Source organism: Daphnia pulicaria, chromosome 10 (genome assembly GCF_021234035.1).
Source record: "Daphnia pulicaria isolate SC F1-1A chromosome 10, SC_F0-13Bv2, whole genome shotgun sequence".
Classification (NCBI taxonomy): domain Eukaryota; kingdom Metazoa; phylum Arthropoda; class Branchiopoda; order Diplostraca; family Daphniidae; genus Daphnia; species Daphnia pulicaria.
The window spans coordinates 6754772-6772320 of record NC_060922.1 but is presented as its reverse complement, the minus strand read 5'-3'; the positions used below and the strand labels follow the sequence as shown (position 1 = coordinate 6772320).

Here is a 17549-nt window from a genome sequence, read left to right as displayed (position 1 = left end):
TTGCACTTGCTGATCCATCAGTGATTTTTCAAAAGAAAAACCGCAATTGGTCAATAAAAACCACAAAGCACAAGTATTGTAATGAACTTTTGAATTACAAGATGGCGTAGTAAAGGAAGTTGTGTCAGCACTCGGCTGTCAATCCGATTTAAAGGCCACAAGGCCCGGGACCGTCCTCCCGAAAAACCGGAGACGTAACAAGCGACGTGCTACCTCTGCAGCGCTCCCGCCTTATCGTTACCGACATCGGGTACAACAGCATCCATCTCAAATAAGAAAAGACATTGGCCGCTAGAGGCAGCACCAAGCACTCTATTACATACAGTAGAAATGGAGAGCGATGACGGGCCTTTGGTTTAGAGTGTGACGTGCAACAGGTGACAGATCCAGTGTTGCCCGCTGCTGGACAGATTCTCCAAGTCGAAAGGCTTGACTCTCTTTTTGGCTTCTGTTATTCTTTTTTTTCGTTTTCAGATTCCTTTTCTTTGATTATTAATTACCCTACTATGACAGGTTCTCTACACATTTCATTTCCTTTGTGCCTGATCTGCTGACTTTACTGCTCCCTCTTGACCAACTTGACAATTCACTTCTGTGGCGGCTCTCGGCTTACCTTCGTGTCCGCCCATCTCCCTGTCAAAAAAAGAGTCCATTTTGAAGTTAGGTTTTTTGTGTTGCAATCCTTACTCTTCCAAGTTTACTCAACTCAGTTTCACCAATGTTTAAAATGGAGGTCGATAAATTCCTTTCCCACTCCCAGTATGCCTTGCCTGTGGGTGGGGTGCTGATATTAGCAGTACTTGTGTTTACTTTTGGCTTCAAAACTGTTGCTGAGCCCACATTCGACAGAAGTTCAGGCAACGAAGAGAAGAAGAAGAAACAAGTCAAACCAAAGACAAAGGTATTGAAGCCATTCATTGGACAATCAATAATGGTGACATTTGCGCTTATGAAACTCTTTTTTTCCTTTGTAGGTGAAGAAAACTGTTTCTGCATCTCCTGAACACAATGGAGAGCCCAAGAAACCAAGCACTCCATCTCAACCCAAACCACCTCAACCCAAATCCCCACAACCCAAGGTTGCTGCCAAAAAGGAATCGCCCAAGAAGACAACTAAAGTCGAGCAACCAAAGAAAGCCGAAGTGGAAGTCGCCAAGCCTGAGAAGAAGGAATCTCAGCAAAAGAGGAAGGAACTCAAACCAGCAGATTTCGACGAAGGTACACATTCATTCTTTCACTGCATTGTTGTGGTTACTTACTTAATTCAAACTTAGGAGATTGGGTGCAAGCTGTAAGCAAAAAGGACAAGAAGAAGAAGCCAACTGGTGATGGTGCTTCAGCTAGTGGTAATGACTTCCATTTCGAAATCAATCCAAGTGTTTGCGACTGAATATTTTGAATTGAAATTGCAGCTAGTCCAGCAACTTCTCCTACTCACAAAGCTGGCAAGAAAGCTGATAAGAAGAAGAAGGAACAAGTGAAGAAAGAAGAGGAAATTAAGAGCAACGAAATGCCCATCGAGAATGCCACGAACGATGTTGCTGCCGTCCAGGAAGTGGAAGTGAAGGCAGCCAAGTTGGAAGTCGCTGTTGTGCCTCCCGAAGAAGTCGTCGCCGTTAAAGCCGAGCCCGCCAAAGTGGTGGAAAAGGAGAAGAAGAAGGCCAACGAAAAGCCTGCCGCCCAACCTGCTGCCGCCGAGAAAAAGGAGAAGAATAACAACAACGCCAACAGTGCCATCCCGAAAAAAGCCGACAAGGTCGAAGCTAAACCCGTTGCCGAGAAAATTGCCGAGGCTGCTGTAAACAATTCAGATGGTAATTTCACATTTTTCCCCCGGTGACGTCATCAAAAAAGTTAACGTAACAACCTTTGATTATAGATACGTGGCAGGAGAACAAGAGCAAGAAGAAGAAGAAGGCCCGCCGTGATTAACCACTTAAACGTCTGCACCGCCTTGTAATGCGGAATTCTGAAACCGATGGGCATTGTAGTTCAGAGGGTGTTCATCCTATCACCTCCTACCCGCAAATCAACTTGTTTTGTGCAAAAAAATAAGGTCGATGGTATTTTGTTTCATGTTTTTTTCTTAATTGATTTGAGCCTTTTTTTTTGCTCTTTATACCCGACTCGGTGCTCTTTTTCCTTTATTTTTGGTGATTATAGTCGAGTCTTCTTTTTTTTTTTTCTTATTATTATTTTCTCGTGTTCACACTCGAAATCCGTTTCGTTGTTGGCCTGGATACATTTTGGAGATATTTCAAAAGGGTTTATATGCATGTAATATTTTTGCTGTATGTGTTTAGTGAAACTGTTTCCGTGTGGTGACACATTTGCGATTCGTGTACGATCCATATCAAAGTGACTTACATCATCATAGAGAACTGTCGGGAAAAGTAGACACTTTTTTTTTATTATTGGCAATCCGAGCTCATTTTGTCGGAATGTCTTGGTATATGCCGATTGGGGTTAAGAGATTTAAAAACCAAAAAAAGATTTAAAAAAAAAAAGCTATCTGAACTTATATTCCTAGTTACGACAGAAACAACCATTCATGTGTGTGGGATTGAAATTCTATTTTCTATCGGTCGTGGGATTATGTTTAATTGGGGACCAGAGTGTTATTTTTTTGATTGATTCTGTGTGTGGCTTCCAATCGGATTTCCCCCTTTATTTAGGTCACATGAAATGCGGTGAATGGGTTTTTTGTGTGTGCGTGTGTAATGAAAATATTCACAAGATGGTCAACATTAAATTGAGAAAGATGATATGAAAAATCACGACTAGTTTATGATTTCTTTTATTTTTTAAATCTGTGTTGTTAGACTGTATTTCTCATGACAAAACTTTACACAGTGATGAGCACAAGAAAAACAACTTTAAGCGATGCAACGGACACACATACTACAATTTGATCTGTGCAATTCCCGTAATAATAATAACTGTAATAGGTTCTATTTGTCTCTGTACTATTTTTCCTCCGGGATAAAAACCAAACCAAAGTTCCGCCCGAGCGATCACAGTCAACTGAATCGCCCTGTCCTTTTGTCAATGTGTTTGAATTTCCGTCTTTCTCACAGTCTCTCTCTCCGTCTGTTTGAATATTAGTCTCATATAAATAATAGAATAAGGTGGGCCATTGGCCGGCAATTTTTGCTTGAAATGACATGCTGCCCTCTCGGAATGTTAGAAAAATAATGGGGGGAAAATTGATCGGCACACTTGTGTTGATGCAGCATGAGGGCGGCTAATGCGTGTCATAAAATATAGTCTGCAATCAATAATTAAGTCGAGTTTTAAGGCAACTCGGAGGGTAGTGGGTCGTTGGCCATGTCAGTTTCGTGTTGGCGTAAGCGTCTCCGGGAGAGAGTTCGTGGGCGTAAGCTCGTCTGTAGAATTTTAAATAAATAAATAAATAAAAAAGTCACAAACGTCGATCGTAACAGATGACAAGAGAAATCCAGCGTGAGTGACGCCATAGGCGGTAATTTCGAATGGCTACCTGGAGTCGGCGCAAGATGAAAAGGGCGACGGCGGCTGCCATGAATTCGACGGCTCCTATCGTAGCCAATCCGGCGACCCAAGCCACTTTGTTCTCTTCAAACTGATGATGCAACGAGAGAAAAAAAAACATAAGCCACAACATTAAAATAACCGTTATAACAAGACAAACCCGAATAACCGCTGATTATAGGACAAGCGACAACCCAAAAAAGGAAAAAACAAAATTCATGTGAATATTTACCCATTTGTGGAGTTTCTGTCCGCATCCAATCTGTTTTTGTTTTCCCGAATTCCATTTTCCCGTGTCGGAGGTAAGAAAGAAAAAAAGACAAATAACAACATCGTTTGTTAAACACACTATAGCTGCATTCTAAAGTCAAAAGAAACGAAATCTTTGTGCCGAAATCATCCCGAAGAAGAAGCAACGGTTTACACATTCACGCGCGGCATTTCCTGCTCACGTTGTATAGCTTATATACAAATGACATAGCAGGACGCGAGACTTGACGAATGGCGACATCAATTCCTCCGTGATTATGGTAATGACAGACGGTGCTTGTCATTCAACCCCCTTTTTTCTTTAAATTTCAAAGAATTTCCTTCCTTATGGCGCATCCGCACGTCATCCAGCGACCGAACAGATGCGACGGCCATCAGAGGCGCCCCATCATCGGTCATTTCAGAAGTGTTAATAGTCACCTTTTCGCCGACGTTGTAACGAGACGTCGTTAAGTACAGGAGGTCTCTTACATTTTTATGCGGGACTTTGAATCTAAGTTAGGCATCATCTCCCGTTTCTACATTTGCCTTTTCACCAAAGACAAAATGGGATTGTATGTCACGACCGGCGGACGGCCATATATCTCACGGGATAAAAACCAACAACAAATGGCCCTCCCTATCGTCCTTATTCATTTCTGGTTTGCATATCACGGCCAAGAAAAAGATGAATGATGTATTTCTTGGCCACAAATGGAATAATGTGATGAAAATATCAGTTGACCTGTTTCAAGCGCATGTGCGGAGTGGTGAAGGTGGTTTCGTCCCAATCGGAACGTGCTATCGAGCTGCCGTCGTCGTCGGTGCTGTTGTCGGTGTGCGGCTCGTAGCACGAATCGTCGATGGGCAGCGTCGAATAGGCGAACTCTTGCGGTCCCGAGAATCCGCAGCATTCCATCTATACAAGAAAAACAGAATGACTCAAAAAATAACACACAACCAACGATGGCATATTCGACCATCTGCTGTATTGTTCATCATATAGACAAGGCGCTGTGGTTTCTCATCCGATATCGGGAGAGATTTATTCAGGTTGGCCTAACCGTTTCGGTATTTTCTTAACGGCGTCGGCGCGTATATGTGTGCCATGCGTCGCCCATATTTCCGTGCTGATGCCATCAACTGCTGGGCCAATCAAGCCAACAGCCCCTTCGCAACATGTTGACATGTTGCCGCTGCTCGTCCTCCAACATATCGGGACTTGTGTTACACACTTGGCGGTTATTTCAGAGTTTTTGACCACCCATTTACACGCAGCAGAGAGTGTCAACATTTATTAAGTGCGGGAAACTGCTGGCACCGTCGACTTTCCGGCAGCAGAGCGAAAAAATAAAAAAAACAATTGTCTCTTCTTCTTCTCTTTTTGAGCGTGAATTAAAAGAGAGCAAACAAGGAAACTGTGTAAGACTATACAAAGTTTAAAAATAGTAAGCCGAGTATAGGGATATAAAACGACGAGCCAACACCTGCTGTTCTTTTTCTTCTTTCGTTCCTACAACGGACACAACGGCGCAGCCATTCACAATCAAAAGAATATTCTAAACGAAAATTAAAGAAAACTATAAAATAAAAGATAGCCCCAAGAATAAACCTAGTGAAGAATTCTACATATGGCCAACAGCGTCAAGAGAAAAGAGATTTATCCATGTACCGTATAAACGACGTCTAATGTATCTAATCTACAATTACGCAAACGAAATAACAAGGTCGGACGAGAACATAATAAGATCTGGACAAAATCTCTTTCTATTCTGGGGGCGGTGCTGATGGCGAAATGTGCTCAATGCCCCGGGAATATTTAAATTAAAAAAAAAAAGGAAACGTCGTGATGTAGAGAGGAGATATAGAGATGAGAAAAAAGATGGAAGCGCAACTTTTTTTTTAACAATGGTCGTTGAAAGAAAATTCAGGGTGGGCAGTAGCGCAGTATTACCTACTTTACTTGCGGGCTTTTCAGGTAATAATAACGCCAAGATTGGAAGTAGGCCATTGGTTTTTTTTTTTCTTTTTCTAAAACTCAACGTGCCATCTGTTTGTTTTTCGTTCAATGGATAGCAGGGATCCGGGGGGATGTTTAGTGAAGCGTGCGGGCCAGCACACTAATATACCCGCCCCACTGACCGGGACTATGATGAAACGGGTGGCATTGTTATTCAAGGAATCTGTCGACAACTGGTGGGTATTGTTCATTATAGATTCGCTTCTAGCTAATACTGCATCTATATAGCTTGTTTTTACTAGTATCGATCGGGTTGACGACCGCCAATGATGAATATAGTATCTCTTGATTTTCAGACAGAACATGTTGCTGTGTTGGTTTGAATAAACGAGGTCACTTACATTAAGCTGAATCATATTCCTTGTGCCTTGGTTGAGTTCCAGCCATCCGTGCTCCACCACGTCTACCGTCTGTTGACGACGATTGTTGTTGAATGTGAAATTTACGAAAAAAAAGAGGAAAATTAGACGTGCCACTAACAAGAAAGTTTGTACAAATAATAGAAAGAGACGGAAACGTATAACTGACCTGAATTTGAATTATGTTGAGGGTGATGATGCCACCGATTTCTCCCAAGATGCAAAGAACCGAAGCGCCAAGGAACTGAATTTGTTTCAATGAAAAGAAAATGACATGGAAAACGCTTTCATGTTCGTGGTCGCTATAGAGACATCCCTTTCAAAATTCAACGGATATGTCGCATAAAATATTGAAAATGGCCGGACGTACCAAACGAATGAGCCAAACGCTTTGACTGACTGTGCCCACCCAGCCGACGAGTCCGTTGATGAACAGGAAGAATCCCAGGGCGATCACCGTATATGTAAAAATCTAACGGCCATCAAAATGGTCAATCGACACGCGAAAATAAAAGCAAATGAGCCAAAAGAATAAATAAACATGCGCATGTATAAATGTCGTCCATCATACCAGAGTTCCGGAGAGGAAGCGATTGACTGTGGTCGATGTAGCCAATACCCAGGACATGTAGCCGATGACAATACAACCGAGAAACTGCGCAATATATAAAGAGGGGTACATAAAACATTTAGCGCAATCTAAACAACGTGATTGACACGCCAAATATAAAATTGACACTCACAAAGATGAGGACGGACAGGGCGGTGAGGACGTGTCTCATCCAGCCCCAATTTTGCTTCTTGAACGACATGGCGAAATGCAAAATAACACACACTGGATGCGGCTGCAGGACGTGAAATACTAGAACCTAATCGAATAAACTTCAGCTGAGGGCGTGAAATATCCAACTTGTGAAGCACGTTAGGTAATTGACTTGAAATCTTCTCGGCGATGACTTATATTTGAAAATAAGTTTCTATCCATCGACTGCTCGGGCTGCTATTTGGACGACGACTGACTCAAGTGGCGGCGAGAGCCTCTTGTTTTGAGAGTCCCGCTCGGCCCTTAGGTGTGCCACATTTCTGTTTTTCGTTTCTTTCTTTTTTTAAGTACCGCAGTGCAGAGTCTCGGCGCCGTATATACGATATAGGAGTACTGTGCTGCTGCTGTAATAATCGGTGCTGGCCGGTCTCGCAGCAGCCGGCCAATTCGACGCCTAAATGACGCCCCATTGTACAGCCAAACACGGAAGATGTATAAACTAATAGCCATTTTGATTTCTAGAAGAAGAAACATTCTTTGCCAAGTCAGCCTCGTCGCCGACTATCGCTTAGATCTTCAACCAGATTCCGTCTGGAAATAATGCGCAGTCAATTGAAAAAACGAACAACTCACGAACGATGGAACGCGATAGTTATTCGGCGTCGCGATTCGCTTAAACGGTTATGGGAACCAGCGCTTTCTAAACTTGTTGCTAATCGATCTTCTTTCTCGATTTTCTTCACATTTTTTTTAATTTCTAGGAGAAATTCAACATCATTCAGCGCAACTGGACAATAATCGAATTTGGGTTGGCTCTAGTTTTATTGTTTTTTAAATAAAGGCAGACGTCAGTAGCCCCACAAGTTTCAATTAATAACATCAACCCTCATCATATTCTCCCCCCTCTCATTTCCGGTCGTGCGGAAATGAGCTCATCTGACATTGACCGGAAGTGCACTGGAAATAATAGACACACAAAAACTGAAAGATCAATTCAAACTCCTGCCCATGAATCAATTGAATTCATAACAAAGGAGGGGGTAAAAAAGAAACACGCCCCTGTGATGAGCGTGTACAAGTTGATGACCAAATATCGTGGTTTGATGAAATACCCTATCGGGTTGATTTAATCAGTTTGAAATATACACAAGACCTTTTTTAACGGTTAAGGAGGAATATATTAATGATTGCGTGTGTTGGCAACAAACCAATAAATGTGTAAGACGGTATGCTATGTACGGTTTGTCCACCGTTGTCTTGGCTGAACCGTCATTGCGCGTATCGTGGGAATTGGAGGAGTGCGCCACTTGGATTTTTCTTCCCTCGTTCCCCATTAGTGGGCGCACTCTGTTTTAGGTTTTTATTCATTATTATTTTTTATTTTTTTTTTCGTACCATACCATTAATAAATGAAATTCCGGCGGGTGGTCCTTGTCTATATAAATGTAGCACATGTAGAGTAAATAACAGTATAAGACTGAGCTGCATTAATATTATTACAACCATATGGAGATGTGCGCACAGTGCGTATTTGACTCGTGAGAGTGGGAGTGTGTAAATAGGAAATTCTATTTCGCTATTACACAACACACATGAGCGTCATTCAAAGTTACTCTTCTTAACCCAATTTCTTTTACTTAGTTTTCATTTCTAACGACTCGAAAAATTTGGGTGACACTCATTTATCCACCGTCACTTCCCTACGCTAGTCAGTTGGTCTCATTTCGAAAAACAAACAAACCAGGGTGTGAATTATAAAACTGAAACGAAATAAAAATTTGTAGAAACTTGGAAAGAGTGTCGTAAAATATATATTTTTTTAGATTGATAATTGTTGTTCTGATGCGTGATGAGTTGCAGCAATCTTTCTTTTAGATTGCTAATCCAGTTAGGCCATAAATTCAGACGCCATCTATTGTCCCGCATTGGCAGCCCCACTTCGTTTGTGTTGGTTTTTTGACGGGTCGCCATAATTCGTCATCGTCATCGTCATCGTCATCGTCTTTTAGGGACTAAACTGCGGAATGTGTTGTGGAAATCATGAATCGGCCACCAGAGGGAGCCGCTTGACTTCTACTTGGCATTTCGAACAACCACTACAGTTTTTTGTGGTTCGAACATGGTAGTACAAATATCTTTTAATGTCTAGCTCTAGCGTAATGCTAATGCAATTGGTGTAATGCATTAAATACTTAAAACTAAAACGAGGTGCGAATGCAAAATTAATTTAGAAAATGAACACAACATTAAAGAAAACACGGGGAAATGCTTATTGATGGTGGGTTGAAATTCACCATGCACAATCATGATTCGTTTTCTCGGCGTTTTCTCATGACGGGAAAACCAAACTTATTGGTGGCTTTTCCACTGCCACCTGCCGCAGCAAAATATTTCTATCACGTATACATGAATCGATAAGTTCCATGATATTATCAGTGTAATGATGTGATCCGTTCAAGTTACGTGGTACTTTGTTAAAATATTTTCACGTCACCTCTGGAAAATTATCTGCCTTTAATTTGATAGGAAAATACCTTGAACGACTTTATATATTTATGTATAAAATTATATACAAAAATATATATAATTATATGCGATATTATATAACCGCATATAATTATATATATTTTTATACATCCGATATTATATAATCGCATATAATTATATATATTTTTATATTTAATTTTTGCCCTTACTGTCATTCATGTGTACGGTGTACCTTCTCATATAATTGTATACATTATATATAAGTGTATATAGTATATACTATAGACAAGTTCGGGATGCTGAGTTGCACAACCGCAAAATTAGGATCGTGCGCCAACGAGTTTTTGTAACGTTGTGGGGATAGTAGAAAGCGGGTTTTTTATTATTTAAGCATAGAATTACTTATCTAATCTTAGAAATGTTCAGGATTATCGTTGTTTAGAACATTCTGCTTTTTATAGAGTAATTTTAAATGTATAATTCAGCTTAGTTTACCCATTAAAATTAAAGAAAGTCCAAGCCTGGGATGCTGTTTAGTCTTTTCTTGTGTTTTTTGACAGATCTGCTGACAAGTGACAAGCTCAAACACACAAGAAAAGACTAAACAGCATCCCAGGCTTGGACTTTCTTTAATTTTAATGGGTAAACTAAGCTGAATTATACATTTAAAATTACTCTATAAAAAGCAGAATGTTCTAAACAACGATAATCCTGAACATTTCTAAGATTAGATAAGTAATTCTATGCTTAAATAATAAAAAACCCGCTTTCTACTATCCCCACAACGTTACAAAAACTCGTTGGCGCACGATCCTAATTTTGCGGTTGTGCAACTCAGCATCCCGAACTTGTCTATGTATACACTCACTTAGCTATGTAATATAACATGTTCTGAGTTCTGACGGACATGATTTCGTCTTATGTGTTGACCATATTTTATTTGCGAAATTCTAATTCTAATTAGAATTTCAGAGGTTCTGATTGAAGCGTTGTTTTATAACTTGTTATAGGATGTCTAGTTATCTACGACATTACGCCGATTAATTTTTTCGGAAATAACGTCTATTTTTTACATTAGTTTTATGTTTTCTATGCGTGAATGTTTTAGAGAATACAGGAAAATTTGTTAATTTTTTTGCATTACAATTTCTATTTAATTTATTATTCCCTATTTTTAAAATAAAACAAGCATTAAAATCTAGATAAACTTGCACAACTTTAGCCTATGACGATTTGTAATCTAGTGGTGCCCCCTGGTGGCATCCACAGCGGATCCCGCATTTTAGCCCCCTATGGGCAGACGATGACGATGACGATGACGATGACGAATTATGGCGACCCTTTTTTGACAGCTCTCTCACGAGTCACGACGTTTCAACAACACACGGACGTCAAAAATGGATTGGTGGCATCTTACAATTAGTAAAATGAATCGTTTGAAAGCATTTTTGATAGTGACGTATGTTGATGTTTCGTAATTTATTTCAGGCTTACTATACCTCGTGTATAACATACCTTCCGGATCCGGCAAAGTGCTGGAACTTAGTGATAGGTTAGATCGACAATGGATTTTATTGATCCCGGCTTATAATTGCGTAATTTCGTGTGGTTTCTTCCATTTCTAGGTTTCTCGAAGTGCAAAATGATGGGGCTTGGTTTGTCATGGTGAGATAACATAAATAATATTAAGCAAACCGGCACTTTTAAATTTTCTTCGATGCTATTATCCATTCTCAAAGTTTTACGCTCCTTGGTGTGGCCATTGTAAAAAATTGGAGCCTATTTGGAACCAAGTTTCTCAGTCATTATATCCCCCAGTTGTGAGGGTTGCTCAAGTGGATTGCACTCGGTTCCCCAATGTGGCTTCCGAATTCAAAGTGAAAGGATTTCCAACTCTCTTATTGTAATCATCTTCCCTTAACACCATTGTTGATAAATATTCTAACACTACATTTCTTTTGACAGCATGAAGAATGGGGAGACTTTCCACTACAAGGGAGAGAGAACTCGGGAAACCTTGGTGGACTACGCAGAGAGAATGGCTCTTCCTCCCATCCAAGTCATTGGCGATATTAACACCATGAAAGACAAAATTAACTCACAGCAGAAGTTTTTTCTTTATGCAGGGGACAATATAGGATCTACCTGGGTAAGTTTCCAGCAGCGTCAGTAGTACCTTTATACGAATAAAGCTCTCAACCGTAACATTGCTCATTCTAGGAAGCATTCAACGTGACGGCGTATGAATTTCAACCGTACATCTATTTTTACTCCGTCTCGCTTCCAGTGTTACAAGCTAGTGGCATAGAAACGGTCAGCCACGCTCCTAGTGTGTTGGTTTTCAAAGACGGTACTCACTACTTGTACAAAAATGACATGCCCGTAGTTTTGGAAAACCGTTTAGAGGGCGAAGAAAGCGAGACGGCCGCCGCCCCATCTGTACCGGGATTGAGCGATTTAAGAGACTGGATCAATCACGAAAGGTTTCCTAATGTGGTCGAAATCAGTGGGGGCAACTTTCATCAAGTCATGAAAATTAAAAAATACATCGTCCTGGTCGTTACGGAAGTGGACAAAGTTGGAAGAATGCCGAAGGCTATGAGAGAGTAAATGATTCTTTTTAAAATAGGTTACTCACTAAAAAAAAACAACCCATTAACAATGTTGTGTTTGCCGTTCATTTTTATGTTTTTAGCTATAAAGATGCTGTTGAGCGGTTCGCAGAAACTCACCACAGTACCTATCACGAGTATTTAACATTATAATGCATATTTAATAATTTAGGTTTGCTGTATATTGACGTTTGTTATCTTTTGCAGCAACTTCCTCTTTGGTTGGACTGGGTCTCCCGAATTGGCTAATTCAATCGCCATGACAACACTGCCAGTGCCGAGTCTCATCGTCATTAACGCAACCAATTACCTTCATCACATCCCCGAAGAACATACGGATATTATCACGCCGGAAAATCTGGCCGAGTTCCTCAACCGCATTCTCCAAAACGATATTCAGGTAAGGGGACAGAGAAACTCCATGATAGCAACGTAAAACTAATTCCAACCTGTTGTTGTTTTTCCTTAACGAAACTAGGCTTATGGTGGGATGGGTGTGTTGGCTCGGGCAATGCGCATGTACTACGAAGCGACTACTACTCTCAGCGGCATGTGGTACGGCAACCCAGTTCTCACTAGCGTCATCATTGGACTGCCCTTGGGCTTCCTCAGCCTCATTTGCTACTCCATGTGGTGTGCCGATATCATGGACGCATCTGAAGATGAACAAAGTAATTTCAGGAACATTGGATAGAGAGAGAGAGAGAGACGGTGGTGGTGTAAACGGTTATGATATTAATGGCGGCCCATCTTCTTTCTTTTACCTTAACGGTGTACAGATGTTCGAGAAAAGGAGGACTAGGAGGCATACTTACTACCCCTATATAGAAACAAGAACCTTTTCTTTATCCTTCTAGTCACGTGATGTTCAGCAGCTGTTTTTTTGCTGTGCAGGTTATATTTTTGTGAATCGCATCGTCAGTGTGCCAAGTCTCAAATATTTGGATGCCACCGAAGATCTTCTGCTGTTGTCCCACCTAAAACAACGGCTCCCGCATCTACCATTTGTCCCCATTTGTGGTTTTCCTCACCACGCCCCCGTATTGATTTTGGAAAGCGTGACGTACTTAAGCCGTTCCATACTATACTCTACCAATAACCACATTTTTCATTCCCCCGTCAAAATTAGTATTACTATAGGTTAAGTAGCTTTTTTTCCATTTAATGACATCCATAACGAATTGACATTAAATTGACTCAAATAAACGAGGAAACACCAAAACGGTTTTCCCGACGGTTTGGTTGGCTCTTTGTCTTGGACCCGCATTGAATTCATCTTTTGCTTTTTGGGTATCCAAAGAAGAGAAGAAACGAATCGATCGTGATCCAGGTCAAAGTCTCTCGTTGCTCTTAGCAACCGTCTATGTCGACAGCAGCAACCATCGACACATGAGAGACTTGACTCGGTTGCGGGCTTATAGTCATTGTGTTCCCAAACCAAGTGAATGATGGGTCGGCTAATTCGCTAGGATTTTCTTCGTGACTCAACTGAATCATTGAACCGTTTCATCTCATCTGCATTTCCAATCCATCATGTCAAGACCTCGTAGTGTTAGTAAGTTATCCTAATTTTCTTACATTTTATAATTGGAGCCAATTTGAATCAAAATCTCATTTACATTTTTTGTTTCCCCCAAGACGAGTACACCTTACAACGACATCTGGTCGTGCCTCTCATTGAACCCGAGTCTCCGCCACCTTCTCCTCCGGCGACCTACATAACGAGTGCGGAACTGAATCGCATTGCTCCGCAAGATTGGACACGACCGTCTCGGTTACAGCGAATGGGTCGCTCTGTCGGCTGTGACTTACCGCAGCATGTGGCTGAAAAATTCAGTAACAAAAACATTTTATCTATTTCTTATATCTGCAACAAGTGTGCGAGAAGGGAACGAAACAGATTTTTTTTTCTTCTTTCGGTTGTTTGTTGGTTTTTCTACTGTCGGACGGATCATCACGCATAATCAGCAAGACGATTCGTTAGGTGGCGCAGTAGACCAAACGGACCCAATTTCAGTCCACTGCACAATTTATTTAGACAAGAAAGATTATGAGCTGACCATCTGTTATAACTAGAGAAGCTGTTATGATATGTTTACAAGATGTTTTTTCATGTCCGATAGGCTGTCGTCTTGTCGTGAAACGACGATAAATACGACATCAAGCATAGTATTAAATAATGATGGATGGTTGATCCAATTTCCTATTTTTGTTTTGCAGTTGAACAACTGTCGGAGGAGGACAAGGAGAAAGCGCCAGTCACGACCACCTGCTCGTCAAATCCATTCGTCACGGAGAAACAAAAGGCATTTTTGAAACTGATCCCAACTATTTCCGTCGACGAAGATGTCGGACTGAGAGAAGACTCGTGTAGGACGTGGGTTCGCCGCCCTACATTACTTTCGGTCGCCTCGTCTTGTATCAGTGAAAACAGTTCAATGTACCGTATATTTGATGACATTGAAATTTACTCTACAACAGTTTAAAAGGACTTAACAACTCACGTTTATACAGGACAATCTTTTCCATCGATAAGAATCATTTTGTTTCCTCGAGGATTCAACGGCTCGTTAGCGCTTTTACCGACCGCGCCAAAGCGCTCAAGGAACGAATAGCCCAGCCTCCAACACCTTCCACCGATTCCTCCGATCACGGTACGTTTACACGCTACATTTTTCACGCTATTTTTCCGGTCAGCGATTAACTCGTTTTTATTTTTTAAATTTTTCAGAGGGAAGAGGCCCAGCACCCCATCCTCCGCCGCTGAGCTTACGCATCGATCCGGCGCCTGAGCCTAAAGGCCGAACGTGGATCAATGGATCGAAACCGTTTCGGCTCCCGCGCACGTTCCACCCTCAAAGTAATCCAAGTTATTCGGTCAATTCACATCACAGTGCTGTGATGCATTGAACCGTGCCATTTCGTCGCCAAAACCATTCGTTGCCAAACATTGTCGATAATTCGTTCAATTGCAGGCTCAGTCTACATCTCTTGGCTCTTTGTGGTGTCCTCTTCGTTCATGTACAACTTGTGGAGCGTTCCGCTCAGAATTACATTTCCTTATCAAGATGACTCCAATATCCACCTGTGGCTGATTGCTGATTACGTGGCAGATGTCGCCTACCTGGCCGACACTTTCCTCATCCGGCCGAGGCTTCGCTTCGTTCGCGAGGGCAGTTGGGTCGAGGACGTGACCGACTGTCGAAACAACTATATCGCCAGTTTGGGATCCAAGGTATTTATTAATGAGACTTTCGATGGCCGTCGAGATTTTACTTGGAAATAACTACTTTTATCTAGATCGATGTCTTGTCGCTGACTCCGTTGGATCTGCTCTATCTCTACTTTGGTCTTCAAAGTTCTCTTCTTCGTTTCCCACGAATGATTCGGGTATTTATAACAAATTGACCTTCATGTGTTGATAGGATCATTAAAACTATTTCTTAAAAAACAGATTCTACCATTTTGGCAGTTTTTCGACCGATTGGATATGATGGCACCGTCACCTTTTATCATCCGTATCGGCCGGACACTGTTCTACATGCTCTACTTGATCCACCTTAACGCCTGTGCTTATTTCTTCTATTCCAAATGGGCAGGTATAGGCAATGATACATTCGTCTTCCAAGGAGAAGGAAATGCGTAAGTTATTTTTCCCTCCATTAGCTTCCCACATTTTCCGCACATTAGAATTCTAAAATATATATCTAACATCAATAACAGGTATTTACGCTGCTTCTACTTTGCCATGAAAACTGCTACAAAAATAGGAAAGAACCCGAAGCCGGCCAACAATGTCGATCGGACCTTCATGATTTTCAACTGGCTAATTGGCGTCTTTGCTTGCGCAGCCATCATCGGTCAGGTGTGTTAGCAATTCACGCATGATATGTCCTATTCGTTTTTCTTTTATTTCTCAGAATGCTAACCATCTATTGCTCTGGCGGTTTAAAGATCAGAGATATTATGGCCGCAGCCGAAAGGAGCAAAACCGAATATCGTGAACGACTCGACCGCACTGTCCAGTTAATGAACCGCTTGAATTTACCACCCAGGATACAGGACCGCATCAGGATGTGGTTTACGTATAGCTGGTCGACGCAGAAAACCCTTGGTAAAATTGAGCCCTCTTTCTTTAAGCAAATTTTGGTTACTGACGTCACTTGTGCATTGACAGATGAGATTACATCGCTGGTTGCATTACCTCACAACATGCAGATGGACATCGCCATGAACGTCCATGTACAAACACTCTCCAAGGTCCAGTTGTTTCAGGATTGTGATCCTGCCTTGATCCGTGATTTGGTGAATTTTAAACTGAAATTAACAATTTGAATTAACAATTTAACAAATTAACAATTAACAATTTCAACTAATTTTGAAACAGGTGCTGAAATTGAAACCTGTTCTCTTCCTACCGGGGGATTTGGTTTGTAAAAAGGTCTGCACCTTACAACCTTCATTGTGCATTCAATGGTTCGTACTAACAAGGGTCTCGTTTCGGTCGTTAGGGAGAAGTAGGGAAAGAGATGTACATCGTCAAACAAGGCCAAGTTCAAGTCATGAGCGGACCGAATAATGACACAATTTTGGTCACCTTGAGCGAAGGCAGCGTCTTTGGAGAAATCAGTTTGTTGGCTGTTGGTGGAGGGAACCGAAGAATGGCAGATGTCAGGTAACGGACGCAAATAATCATGTTCGTTCAATATGCAAAACCTAAAATTTGCATGACAAAAAGATCTCAGGGATATTCCAACTTATTCGTCTTGAGCAAAAGCGATTTGAACGAAGCCCTTGAATACCATCCGGAGGCTCAAAAAGTCTTGCAAAGAAAAGCCAAGTAGGTGTTTATCGAAATTATTTGATTAAATGTGAAATATAATTACAGTTAATACCGGTATCCTATAAAAGAAAACTAGTTAAGAAATCCTCCGAACGACAGCTGTCTAGCGAGCCGATTATTACGACCAAACCAGCCACACCTAAACTAGTCAAAACTGTTCTTCAGGTAATATAAATAAAAGGGTTATGTTGAAATTGCGTCATGGAAAAATGATCACACTATAAATTTAATTGTTTCCCGTGATCGCTTGCAGGCTGTTTCGGCCGACTCCAAGACGAGGAAATTTCTACTGCAAGGATCAAGAACGACCTCATCCATGACAAACATGTCCATTGATCCTGGGGTTACCAGTTCACTGGACGCTGTTTTCGTTGCGAAAGACGTTCGATCTTACAGCGACGAAGTGTTGCTGAAACCCAATTACCTTCCGGTTAGCAAGCGGTCCGCATTGATCAGACGCAACGCCTTTAAGGTTTCATCCAATCGAATCGCTCCTGCCAGCATTGCAAAGTTCAAATGAACCGCAAACTTCCCAAATAGTTCAATTACTTCTTAGACTTTACATCGAATTCATTTAATTTGTGAAACGGTTTCTATTATAGATGCAATTACATTATTATTTGTACGGCAAGTTTGATTCCGGCTCGTGGAATTTCACTTGCCATTTCAATTACAAAATGAAAAATGAAAAGAAATTTCACTGGTA

At 41.2% G+C, this 17549-nt stretch overlaps 4 protein-coding genes across 5 annotated transcripts; 3 read left to right on the top strand and 1 right to left on the bottom strand.

The window, feature by feature from the left end:
• Nucleotides 1-364: 364 nt before the first annotated feature.
• Nucleotides 365-2777, top strand: LOC124314776 (eukaryotic translation initiation factor 5B-like). Its single transcript, XM_046780129.1, has 5 exons — nucleotides 365-901; nucleotides 975-1218; nucleotides 1275-1346; nucleotides 1413-1814; nucleotides 1880-2777. The coding sequence occupies exons 1-5, from the start codon at nucleotides 719-721 to the stop codon at nucleotides 1930-1932; spliced, it is 954 nt and encodes a 317-aa protein (XP_046636085.1). The 5' UTR covers nucleotides 365-718; the 3' UTR covers nucleotides 1933-2777.
• Nucleotides 2778-2781: 4 nt separating this feature from the next.
• LOC124314789 (tetraspanin-18-like) lies at nucleotides 2782-7170 on the bottom strand. 2 transcript variants are annotated; one of them, XM_046780154.1, is made up of 9 exons: nucleotides 6876-7170; nucleotides 6710-6793; nucleotides 6509-6610; nucleotides 6308-6382; nucleotides 6121-6189; nucleotides 4505-4678; nucleotides 3743-3772; nucleotides 3500-3601; nucleotides 2782-3386 (listed from the first exon to the last, which is right to left on the bottom strand). In XM_046780154.1, exons 1-9 carry the CDS (start codon nucleotides 6948-6950, stop codon nucleotides 3294-3296), a joined length of 804 nt encoding a protein of 267 aa, XP_046636110.1. In that variant the 5' UTR covers nucleotides 6951-7170; the 3' UTR covers nucleotides 2782-3293. The 2 variants fall into 2 exon arrangements, with proteins under 2 accessions (XP_046636110.1, XP_046636111.1); XM_046780155.1 differs by having other exon boundaries at nucleotides 6882-7169.
• Nucleotides 7171-8842: 1672 nt separating this feature from the next.
• LOC124314732 (protein disulfide-isomerase TMX3-like) lies at nucleotides 8843-13220 on the top strand. Its single transcript, XM_046780066.1, has 11 exons — nucleotides 8843-8864; nucleotides 10741-10810; nucleotides 10877-10940; nucleotides 11014-11053; nucleotides 11128-11291; nucleotides 11354-11537; nucleotides 11609-11994; nucleotides 12084-12137; nucleotides 12208-12400; nucleotides 12479-12671; nucleotides 12780-13220. Exons 2-11 carry the CDS (start codon nucleotides 10786-10788, stop codon nucleotides 12800-12802), a joined length of 1326 nt encoding a protein of 441 aa, XP_046636022.1. The 5' UTR covers nucleotides 8843-8864; nucleotides 10741-10785; the 3' UTR covers nucleotides 12803-13220.
• Nucleotides 13221-13307: 87 nt separating this feature from the next.
• Nucleotides 13308-17486, top strand: LOC124314659 (cyclic nucleotide-gated cation channel beta-1-like). The gene is made up of 16 exons (XM_046779930.1): nucleotides 13308-13555; nucleotides 13639-13836; nucleotides 14221-14440; nucleotides 14515-14654; nucleotides 14732-14860; nucleotides 14976-15235; nucleotides 15301-15390; nucleotides 15455-15642; nucleotides 15724-15865; nucleotides 15955-16114; nucleotides 16178-16305; nucleotides 16388-16441; nucleotides 16512-16675; nucleotides 16739-16840; nucleotides 16912-17008; nucleotides 17097-17486. Exons 1-16 carry the CDS (start codon nucleotides 13534-13536, stop codon nucleotides 17361-17363), a joined length of 2361 nt encoding a protein of 786 aa, XP_046635886.1. The 5' UTR covers nucleotides 13308-13533; the 3' UTR covers nucleotides 17364-17486.
• The last annotated feature ends 63 nt before the right edge of the window (nucleotides 17487-17549 follow it).